Source organism: Hemicordylus capensis, chromosome 5, assembly GCF_027244095.1.
Source record: "Hemicordylus capensis ecotype Gifberg chromosome 5, rHemCap1.1.pri, whole genome shotgun sequence".
Classification (NCBI taxonomy): Eukaryota; Metazoa; Chordata; class Lepidosauria; order Squamata; family Cordylidae; genus Hemicordylus; species Hemicordylus capensis.
The window spans coordinates 152750474-152762882 of NC_069661.1; the positions used below are offsets into that span (position 1 = coordinate 152750474).

General features: G+C 44.3%; 1 protein-coding gene across 4 annotated transcripts in view; it reads right to left on the minus strand.

Annotated features, from left to right (window-relative positions):
- Nucleotides 1-12409, minus strand: part of COG5 (component of oligomeric golgi complex 5) — a 270566-nt gene that overhangs the window by 8508 nt on the left and 249649 nt on the right. For all 4 annotated transcript variants that reach the window (XM_053255351.1, XM_053255350.1, XM_053255353.1 and 1 more), the window contains 3 exons: nucleotides 3595-3671; nucleotides 871-997; nucleotides 11-90 (listed from right to left, as the gene is read on the minus strand). In XM_053255351.1, coding sequence (XP_053111326.1) covers nucleotides 11-90; nucleotides 871-997; nucleotides 3595-3671 — 284 coding nt within the window. The remainder of the gene's footprint in view (nucleotides 1-10; nucleotides 91-870; nucleotides 998-3594; nucleotides 3672-12409) is intronic.

A 12409-nucleotide genomic window follows, 5' to 3' on the forward strand; every position in this document is an offset into this window, starting at 1 on the left:
GGCTTCTTACCTTATTAAAATGAGTCTGTCCTTCTCAGAGGGATGGTCATCAAGCCATCGTGAATAACGGGCAATGGTCCATTCAGCTCTCTTACATGGACAAAACCAACAACATGGGATATCATTTCTAGAAACTGTGTGTATATTTCAAAGCATAGCCTTGCTATTTCCACATACCAAACAGAAGTTAATAACAGCAAATGAATGTAAAAGATGAAGGAAAGAGCAATTGGCAATACTAGCAGACAGCTACAGGTAATAGAAATCTTTGACAAAGTTCAGTATGCTGTCAGCACCACTCCACAGCACAGTGGTTAAAAACACTGGGATCTGAAGAGAATTGTTTCCCCAAAGCGATTTGATAGTCTCTGGGCAACTGCTCTGGAAAACGCTAGAACAGCAGCTCAATAGCTACTAAGTGGGTCCCAGGCTGAAGGGCAGTATATAAATGCAAATAATCAATCTCTGGTAGATGTTACTTAAAGAGGGCTGAACCCCCCTGTGTTAATTTGCCCTTTGATTGTTGCAACCCATTACCTGATACTACTTCCAAGTCTAGAATTCAGGGCTTCCAAACTTCAGTCCTCCAGCAGTTTTTGGATGACAACTCCCATCATTCCCAGCCACAATGGCCAATAGTCAGGGATGGTGGAAGCTGCAGTCTAACATCTGCAGGAGGACCAAGTGGTGCAGTCCTAAATTAGATGCACATTACAATTTTTGAGGAAATTACTTTCCATTACTTCTCAACTTTATTTTGTTGTTGCTGTGCTTTGAGTTGTGAAGTATTAATATGAAACTGAGCAATGGGAAAGTTCATATACTTTGTGTTGTCACTGACAGAATATTTAGCAAGAAACTATACATTACCTGGAAAGGGGATTTTAATTCAGGTGGTGCTCTTGTAAATAAAAATTGAAGAATGGTGCTAAATGGAATTATATCTCCCACAGCTGGGCTATTGGCCATATGTTCACTAGTCTGGAACAACATTGGTCTGGGGTGGGGGGAAGAACCACAAGATATGATATATTTAGAAGCTGCTCCAGTAAGAACTAATCTGCCTACTTTCCTCTCATTATCCCTATAACTGGACTAAATTTAGTCCAAATCAGTTAAGCAGTTCACAAGTTAGCCCACTTGCGCATCAAACATTCATGCACCTGCCATCTTGAATTGAGGTGGATGACATCATCATCAACTATGCCCTTGAGACAATCTTATGTGTCCCTACACTTGTAGCAAATTTGGTTCAAATTGGTTAGGTGGTTCACATGTTAGACCAATTGCGACTCAAATTTTCATGTGTAGATGACGTCATCACAAATCATGCTGTTGAGGTGTCACTGTGTGTCACAACTATACAAAATTTGGTTCAAACTGTTGTGTGGGGGGTGAACTGAGTGGTTGGAATGAGGTGTTTGAGGAGGTATAACCCTCATAACTCCTCTAATTCCAGGGCTAAAAGTTGTGTTCCCAGGGATACAAATGCAAGAACCTCCTTGTTCCCCTCTGATCTTTTGTGGGGCAATAAAGGAAGGGAGGAGATAGAATACCCATGCAGGACAAGAAGCAAAGCATGACAGCTTGTCACAATGGGTGGGTGGATAGTCTGTATTGAATCTCTTCTGTGGATCTGTCTCAGTGAATCATGCAGTGTCAAACGTAGGGGCTAAGTCTGGACACACAGGAATTTCCCCAAATGCAGTATTTTACTTCCCCCCCATAGGACTAAATAACAGCCATACATTGTACATGTACACCTTTATTTTCTTCCATATCAAACAGCATTGGAATGGAATCTAAATCTACTCTTCAGTCTTTGGTGGGAGCAGGTTTTGCCGCCACCACCCTGCCGCCCCATAGTAGATTGTATCCAAAGATCTCCTTCCTACTGTGTAAGCTCCTTCTGTTTGTGGAAGAGAACCTCTGGATACAACGCAGGGTTGTCTAGAACAACCTATTTATTTTGTTCTGTGGAAAAATGGGAACCATGCATAGCCCTACCATGGATTCAATTTCTTGGTCACACTACAGTGTGACAATGAGCTAGAGCCAAGCTACTGACTTTTATTCCATTTATATTTGAGAAAACTCAGCATCAGAAAAAACAAAATTGTTCTCCCTATTTGTGGGCCTTCAGTGATCCAGGTCTCTGGAGTGCTCTCTGATCTGTCCCATTGGGGGCAGGCTCTTTTGAAGAAACACTTGCTCAGACTTGGGTTAGGAAGCACCTCCCACTTCTCTTTCTTCTGTTGTGCACCAACCAGTGCACCCTGTTAGTAGCATCAAGTCCATCCAGGATATTACTGCAGCAAACAAAGAAGATTCTTACTGCAGTCAGATTTGCGGGTGACTGACTGGAGACCACATGGATAAGGTTGTGGTTGAGGTGCTGGACAAATCCAAGAGGAAACTTGTTCCATGCAGCCAGAGGTCCATATACAAGACTTTCAGAAGTGACAGCTACACCCGACAACATACCAAACATCAGAGCTCTCAGCACCAACACAAGCCTTCCAGGCCATGCAAAGCTCTTCATCACTCTGGAACAAGGAACTATGCAACTGGAAGGTGGCCTACCTTCTCCCCTCAGAAAGGGGCTACCCATAAGCATAAATTACTCCAGCACACAGGCAACCCACTGATCTAGACAGGTGGATAATTTCTCTCAACTTTGGGATCACACCACTTCAGACCAGTAAGTTTAGTAGGAGGTCTGCCTTGGGTATTTCTCTAGGGCTCTGGACAGTGCCACAAGACTGATTTCTAACTCTCTGTGCTCTCTGGTTCTGCTGGTTCAAAATAGAGATGCTGGCCTCTACATTCACAGCAATAAGTCCAGGCACATTTGTGGTATTCACAAACCTCAAGTTCGCTTACATACACTTTGCCATCAGGCCCAAGCACTGGAAATTCCTTGTTTTGCCTAGAATGGCTGCCATGACCAAAACCCTGTTGCTTTCATTCTGTTGCTTTCATTGCTACATTATTACAGACTGATACCAGAGAGGAAATGGGAGATGCTTTCTAATCCACATCCAAGCAAGTCCTTAAAAGAGCCTGCCTCTTGGTGGATGGACTGGAGAAAGCCCCAGAGTCCTGGTCCACTGTTGGGTGAATAGGTAGAAGAAGAATTTACAGGTAAGGGAAATTATCTGCTCTGTGCCATGCAGTTGCCTGCTACTTTGTTTTGCAACCTTTGTGTTCCTCTATTATTGAATTTGGTAGGTGATCATTTGTATTAGCAGCTTATTAATATAATTAAACAACCCCCTAATATTTCATTGTAAATTTTCTGTTTTCTTGGGGGGGATTCTAGTGCAACTACACAGTTCATTATAATATGAAAGAAAGGGAAACCAAAAGCAGAAAGGTGCAATTTAGCTGACATTTGCATGACAAAATGATCTAAGTCATAGTTACATTCTGAAAAGAATGTTAAAGGGAAAAATACTCATTTGTTGGCAATTTACATGTGGTGCTGCCAGAAGGTTTTAATTAAGATCCTAAACAAGAAGTCAGCAAGTTAATTTAACGAAAAAAATTCAAATCCTGTTGCCAGCTGTTAAAGATATTCTAAACATAACTCACCTGAATGATCTCAAAAGCCTATAATATTTTCCCAGATCAGACACCCGCCTGCAGAGGGGAGCCACTGCTAACTCCATCTGTAACAGGAAACAAATTGTATTTCAGTCACGTATTCAGAATCTTGGGCCATAGTGGATCATCAGCAACGGCGGAATATGGTAGGGGAGAAGGGCAGAACTTCAGCAAGAGAATTTCACAAACTAGAGCAGTGATCTTCACTATTTCTCAAGCAGGGCCACTTTGGCAAAACAGCAATAGCAATAGCAATTTGGCAAAATACCCTTCAATATGACCGCCATTTCCCACTGTGCTGTCTTCCACACCGTACTGTGCTTTTCTCAGTGCTAGGAGGGCCCTTTAAGAGAGAATGAAACCTTCCTTTAAAGCTCTGTGGGGAAAGCACTAGGATGGGCTAAGCTTACCAGCACTCCAAGATGGTGCAGCAGTTCAAGAGGGCTCCATTTCCTTAACAGGAACCCCATTAGCACTGGATGGTAGAAACGGTCACCTCCACCAGATGCCAGGGGGAGTGTGCAGAGTATTCAGCTTCAGCCAAAGGTTTCCACAAACCCAATAAACAATTACTCGGGGAGTCACACTTAGGACTGATGGGAGCCAACACTGGCTCCTAGGCCTTACAATGAAGAACTCTGTACTAGAGTCTGTTTTCACCCGATTAATTTCTGGCTCTGGCTGTTAGAATGTGCAACTATTAGTACGGTGGTGAAGTGCCAGAAATGGAAGCCAAGCACGCCAATTTCCTGTCAGCTAAGGAAAGGCAGATGTTTACCATCCAGGAACAGCAAAATGGCTAACAGGCTGTTATCCCTATTAGCACAGTGCTGATAAAGAGGATGGCTGGCAAGCTGTGCATTTAGCGTAGAGGGGACTGTATAATTCAGGGGTGTCAAACTCAATTACATGGTGGGCTGGATTAGATTCCAATGCACCTCTAGGGGACCTTACCACCTTACACCAACTTCTTGCACCCGCCTCACTTTCTGTATTCCTTCTCCTCCACTCTCCCTCTCCTCTTTCTCTCACTCTCTTCCGTTCTTCCTCCCTCTCCCCTCTTTTACACATTAATATCCATGACCTGCAGATAACAAATTTTGCATGGATAATCTTGCCACTTAAGTTAGCACACTACCTTTTGCACTTGAATATGCTCGGGGTGTGTGTGTGTTGAATTTGTTTTAATTTTTTTTGGGAAGAAATTCTGAACATGCTTGCAGATACCTCAGCCAGTCAAGCAAGTCAGCCAGCTTGCCAGCTCTCCCTCCCCACCGCCAAGGGTCTGCCTCAACCAGCCTTAGGGAGGGAGGGAGCCGAGTTGACAGTGGCTGAGGCACAAACTCCAGCAGCAAGCAGGCATTACCACCTCAAGTTAACTCCATTGCAGCTGCCATGTCCTGCTGCCATCACCGTAGCTCCAACATGTCTGGTTGCAGTCAGCCTCTCCTCATCCTGATGCAAGTAAAGGAAGCTTTTAAATCAAAACGGGCCAGAGCAAGTGGGGGGAAGGCTGGTCCCTCCACCCCAGCTGGTTGGCAACTCAAACTATGACACAGGGCTGTGCTCTCACTGGCCCTTTGAGTAATCGCCCAAGCGTCTGAAGGGCCCATCTGAAACAGTTGCTGCATACAGAAGTGACAGTGGGAAAAGGATTTTTTCAAAAGTCAAAGTATTCCTGGCATTATGTACTTAAGTAATTTGTTTACTGGTTGGATAAATTTGAAGCATCATGATTACTTTAATCCTGTTCCTCAGTGTCACTCTGCACTACAGTCTCAGTCAAAACACACTCAATGATCATGGAAATGAGACTAGAAACAAACTGGCTAGGAGCAGGGAGGAGGACAGGGTTGAATCTTATCTACTGTGTTTGATTTCAGCAACCCTTCCTACTACCAAGCCTCATTTGAAAATGGGAAATATTAATATAGTCTTTTCATGGAAAGACTATATGTGCTATATCTGCACATAGAGTTTTTGAAGCCATTTAAAGTGTACATGAAAGTTCAGTGACCCTGATCTCCCTCATCGTCACTACAGGTTATATGATCTGTCACTTAAAGCAAAGCATATAGAGGGCACAAGGGTTGGGTTCAGGTTGCACAGGAGCCCATGATATTAGCAAATGGTAATAATGTTGGAGTGTTGGGGTCAAAAGTCAGCTGTACAAGACTCAAATAAGAACCAATAATTTAAAAGTATATACAGATTCAAGAAAACAAGACCAGGTTTCAAGCTGGGAGTAAGGTGACTGCTATAACCAAGTGAACAGAGCTAGAAGTGATTAGAAGAGATCTAATCAAGAGTCAGGCAGCAAAAGTAGAAGTGGGAAATAAGGGAGAAGGGGTCCAAAGAAGAATGGCAGTACAAACACAGCAATAAGAGAAGATACAATGATACTGGTAGCTTTCTAAGGGTTCTCTGACAGGCAGCAAGAAATAGGCCTGCAGCCGTGACTGGTAAAATCACCGCCACCAACTGGACTTCATCAGTTGAAATAGATTAATACAGAAGATCAGACTTTGAATATTAAATCCAGAACCTCACAGGAAACCTGCAACCAGGATCAAGGTTGCTTTGCAAACCCACTCAAATCTTTCTTCCGATTTCACTCTCCTAGAGATAGAATCTGAACTTGTATTTTAGGTGCCCTTTTAAAAATAGATTACAGCAGTGGCAGGGAAGGAACTTTCCCAAGGCTTCACTCCACAGCACCGCTGTTAACATTTAAAGGCCCATTGAGCGGCCAGAGCTAGTCATATGGGTCCTGCACATTTGCTTCCTTAACCCCAGGATCCTGGGCTTCTAAATGTTATAGCAGCACCATGAAATGAGACCAGGGGAATGTGGCTTCTGCAGTGCACTGCTGCTATAATGTATACAGAGAACCACATTCAACTATATTTGAACCACCACAACAAATCCCACAGTAAAACTACTTCTACTGACCAATTCAACATCTAGCAAGGCAAGAACATATAATCTATTCATTTATCCAGTTGAGATAAATCTCTCTCTCTCTCTCTCTCTCTCTCTCTCACACACACACACACACACACACACACACGGAACAAACAGCACCATCTTTCCCCCAAATACATCAGTTCCTTCACTGGACCTTAGGAAGATCACGAGAAGTTGTTAGAAGCAATAGTTCCATTTTATTCTGCACCAATCAGACCTCATCCAGAGTACTGTGTCCAGGTCTAGGTGAGAAGGATGTAGACAGACTGGAAGTGGGTTCAGAGGAGGCCAACAAAGGTGGTCGGGGGTCTGGAAAGCCAGCCCTTTGAGGAATGGCTGGATATGTTTAGCCTGGAGATGAGAAGGTTGAAGGGGGACAGGACAGCACTCTTCAAATATCTAAAGGATTGTCACACAGAAGTTGGCAAAGATTTGTTTGCTGCTGCTCCAGAGAACAGGACTAAATCTAACAAGCAGATTTCAGTTGAACACTAGGAGACATTTCTTAACAACAAGGGCAGTTCTACAATGGAATTAATGACCTTGATGGGGTGGGGGGCTCCCCCCCATGAGGTAATCAAGGTAAAACATGCCTATTTTTCTCTCTGCTGATTAGGGAGGTGCACAAACGGCTCATGCAGCTGTGGGCGGGGCGGGGGTCAGTTCCTTTAAAAGCAGGTAAGCAGGACCTTACCTGCTCCTCTGCCGCCCCACCGCTTTTCCGGGTGCAGAGCTCGCTGTTCAAAAGGCAACGTGCAGCTTCAGCACTGCTGTCAGCAGCCTGTGCATGGCGTCGGCATGCACATGGCCACCACAGGCCATATGCGTGCCGACGCCACAAGCAGGCTGCTGGGAACAGTGTTGCAGCCGCACATGACCTTTTGAACAGCGAGCTCTGCACCCGGAAAAGCAGTGGGGCGGCAGAGGAGCAGGTAAGGTCCTGCTTACCTGCTTTTAAAGGAACTGACCCCCACCCACTGTTCCCTGAAAGAGGGATTTCCAGATGTTGATGACTACAGTTCCCATCATCCTCAGCCAAAGGCCATTGCAGCTGGAGATTCTGGGAGCTGTAGTCAACAATATATGGAAATCTCTCTGCCCCCGCCCTGCCAAACCAGTTTGGCATTTACCTAAGGAGGCGCTGAACTGGTTCAGGCACATCCCTACTGCTGATCTCAAAAACCGTCTTGTTTTTGTACTAGATACTGAAAAATCATTGCTTTTTCTTTATCATTGTCTGACTCCATCATGTTCACATTTAAGTCTCTTAATCATACAGAGCCGTATAGCATTTAAAGGGCAAAATATCACTCCCATCTACATATCTTTGAATGCAACCTAAAATACTCCAAATTACAGTAACCTCAGTGCTCTTGGCTTTGTTATGCAGCAACAAAGCTCTACATAATGAGTAGGTCAGAAGGTACATAAATTCCCAGATGATACCTTAAAGTTTTTATAAATGTCAGGAAAATGTCATTTAAGAGTACCCCACTGACCCCAGCAAATCTTTTCCAGGCTAGTCCTGAGTAGTGAAAATTGAGCCATGTGTTCAGTATAAGTCATTATTTTCACTTTTTAAAAATGGACAATATCTTAATGAGATGCATTGGATTAAAAACAATTTTTCGGAACTTGCATGCAGGGGAACTAATATTGATCTTGTAAGCAAGCACAACTTGCCAGCAAATTTACAATCTGCATGAAAGGTGGACGGGAATACAAGAGGAGTAGGTAAGTTGCTGCAAATATTTCTCCAGCACAGTTCTCTACAGATGTCTGTGTGACAGCCCAGTACATCTCAAAGAATTAGCAGCAGCAACCGCCGCCACCACTACATCCAGTACATAATAGGTCAAAATGTGAAATATGTTTTAACTGTATTATTTTGTGATGTGGCAGACATCATTATGCTATGTGTAAAGAAGCTCCCTGCGCTCAGTTCAGTGGCACTGTCCAGTTTCTTTGGTCTTTAACTTCACACTAGGAAAATGTTACCATTAGTTTTACAGGAAATGATGGGCCTGTATGTAGTAAAGGAAGGCTGCATTCAGCAAATGCAAATATATGCTCCTCACTGTCCCTGAAAGCCCATCCCATCACAGCCGGCTGGAGGGATGAGAGAACTTTCACATCCTAACAGTCCATCCTGTGTGTACTTGGGCTTGCTCTGTGCTGGAAGGCAGGTCTTTGTCACAAGATAAAAACTTCATATCCATATGTTACTCATTAGGTTCAAACAAATATCTCACTTTCATAGTAATTATTTTATTTTTGATTCTATTTCTATCGTATCCTTCTTGCAAGGAGCTCAGGGTGGCATTCATGAGCCCCACTCCATTTTGCTTCACAACCACCCAGTGAGGAAGATTCGGCTGAGCAAGTTGGCTCAAGGTCACCCAGTAAGTTTCATGGCTGAGTAAGGCTTTGAAACTGGGACTGGGGCTCTGGTCTAACTCCTTATCTACAGGACTGCATCAGACTGAGCTCTCCAATTTGAAGCAACACTCCCCCCTGCCATTCCCTTTCTAGGTGAGATTTCCAAGTGTCTCTAGCCCTAGTCGCACACTTTCAGTACATGTACAATCTGTGTAAGGTGTACACTTCTAGAGGTATTCACACATTATGTTCAATGCACACACAGCAATGTACTTCCTTAGTGTACAGAGGCACTCTTACCCCCAGACATTGGGGCCCTGGCCCATGGCCTCCGAGGTCTCGGGGGGGGGGGCCTCCTGCCGCTGCGGCGAGCCCCCCACTGCAGCCGCAAGCCACCACCCCTGCCACCGCGAGGCCAAACTGTCAATCTTTCAAAGTATTCTAGCCGCCATGTGCGTGGCCGGGCAGCGGGAGTGAGCCAAGCAGGCCTCTTCTCCTGTGGTGGCGGCAGCAGGTGGCTTGCCAATCAAGTCATTTCTCCGCTGCACCATTAGGTGGCTCATATTGTATATAAATGCAATGTAATGTCTAAATAGGGCTTCTCTCACACTTTTTTTTAGTAAGCATAAGAATCTATCTCTGCATGCCAAGTTTCATGTTTCTGATTAGTCTGGAAATACCTCAATTATTTGGGTGGGGGGGATTTTATGTCCCTGTTTTGAAGGAAAGGCATAAAAATGTAAATTTTCCAGATTATTCTACTACTACTATGCATATTTATATACCACTTTTCAACCAAAATTTCCAAAGCGGTTTATACAGAAAAACAAACATAAATAAAATTGTTCCCTGTCCCCAAAAGGGCTCACAATCTTTAAAGTGAGGATTACTTAAATTCTAGTAACTGTGGCATTTTGGACTATGTACTATAGCTGCCAGGGTTTCTATGACATTGTTAAGTAAAAGCCAGTGAGGGAGGAAAGTGTCAAAGTGAAATCAACAGGTAAAGGGCAAGGGAGGTGCAAGGGAGATGCATGTTGTCCAGGATGGCCAAATAGTGCCAGCTAGTTTCCTTTTAACAAAGTATAGTGTGTTGTTGAGTCGGTGTTGACTCCTGGTGACCACAAAGCCCTGTGGTTGTCTTTGGTAGAATACAGGAGGGGTTTACCATTGCCTCCTCCTGCAAAGTATGAGATGATGCCATTCAGCATCTTCCTATATCTCTGCTGCTCAATATAGGTGTACCAGCAGGGATTCAAACCAGCAACCTCTCGCTTGCTACTGTACCCCAAATCAGGAAAAAGAGGATCATGGAGTAAAGGAAGAAACAGGGTAAAACAGACAAAAATATTAACAGAAGGAAGAGAAAGAACTCAAACTAGACATTTTCATAATAACATCCTTGCTGAATCAGACACAAGACCCATTTAGTCCAACATTCTGTTTCATACAGTGACCCACCAGATGCCTCTGGGAAGCCCACAGGCAAGAGCTGAGGGCATGCCCTTTCTCCTGCTGTTACTGCCCTGCAATTGGTATTCAGAGGCATCCTGCCTCTGAGCCTGGAGGTAGCCTATAGTCATCAAATGACTATAACCATTGATAGATCTGTCTTCCATGAATTTGCCTAAGCCCCCTTTAAAGCCATCCAAGCTGGTGGCTATCACAACACCCTGTGGCAAAGAATTCCACTGATTAATTATGTGCAGTGTGAAAAAGTGCTTCCTTTTGTCAGTCCTAGATTTCCTGACAATCAGTTTCATGGGATGACACCTGGTTCTAGTGTTGTAAGAAAGGGAGAAAAATTACTCTCTCCATACTCCACTCTCTCCACACCATGCATAATTTAATAGACCTTTATCATGCCACCCCTCAGTCACTTTTTTCTAAATTAAAGAGCCCAGATGTTGTAACTTTGCCTCATAAGAAAGATGTTAGCAGTTTGATTTTCAACCGCCTTCCTAATGATTCCTAGCATTGAATTAGATTTTTTCACAATTGCCGCCCATTGAGTCGACACTTTCAACGAGCTGTCCACCACGACCCCAAGATCCCTCTCCTGGTCAGTCACCGACAGCTTAGATCCCATCAGCGTATATGTGAAGTTTGTGTTTTTTGGCCCAATGTGCATCACTTTACACTTGCTTACACTGAACCGCATTTCCCATTTTGTTCCCCAGTCTCTCAGTTTGGAGAGATCTTTTTGTAATTCCTCACAATCCGCTGTGGATTTCACTACCCTAAATAGTTTAGTGTCATCTGCAAATCTGGCCACTTTGCTGGTCACTCCAACTTCTAGATCGTTTATGAACGAGTTAAAGAGCACTGGTCCCAGTACCGATCCCAGGAGGACCCCACTTCCTCCCTCCCTCCATTGTGAAAACTGTCCATTTAGTCTTACTCTGTTTCCTGTCCTTCAACCAGTTACCAATCCACACATGAACCTGTCCCCTTATTCATTCAGCTTCTCTGCAACTCATTCAGCTTCTCTGCAATTTCCATATCCTCCTTAATAATACCTTTCACTCCGTCATCATATTACAGTCCACTCCCTGGCAGGTTACCTGCTGTATTTAATACATTCTGAAGTATTTAAAAGAAGTTTTTATTATTCCCCTCAATGCTTTTAGCCATATATTTCTCAGTTTGCATCCCTTATTGTCTCCTCACATTTCTTTGGAAATAGTTTGTGTTTCTTTCTATTCATTTGGGCAGACCACCCATTTTCTGAAGGAAGTCTTCTTGTCCTTTTTAGCTTCCTTAATTCTACTTGTTAGCCACACTGGCCTGCTAGTACCTAGGGGTGTGCACGCAACTGCTCTGGGTGGTTTGGTTAGAATTTGAACCGAACTGCCAGTCCGAAAACTGGTTTGTTACAACGGGGTGGCAATTCGGTCCATGCACTTGAACCAGTTTGGCCCAATTTGGGGTGTTTGTAGAGAGGAATCTGGTAAGGACTCCTCTTTACAAGCATCAGGGATCTCTAGCAATTTAATTGGGTTGAAAAGGGCAAGCGGGCAGAGCGGGGGGCGGCGGCGGTAACCTTACGCAGAGTGAAGCCATTTTCAGCCTCTACACATGCATGGAGGCCATTTGCTTGACCACCACGCTTGCATGGGGGTAGCCCAAATCGGGCCCACGCTGATGGGGTGGTGCTCCCACTGCAGAGCTGCCACTGCCATGTATAAGGTGACCCCCCACTCCCCCTTTTCAACCCAATTTAATTGCTAGGGATCCCTGATGCTTATAATCTGCAAATCATTACCTGATTCCCCTTCACAAGCATTCTGAATCAGTTGAACCAGTTCAGCTCTAACTTGGACCGCCCCCCCCTTTTGTGGGGACCAGTCTGGTTCAAGCTCCAAATGGGTGAACCGGGCCGGTTCAATTCAAACCGGTTCTGCACACCCCTACTCTTGGTACCTATCCCTCAGGACCAGCTGCTCTCCAGACAGCC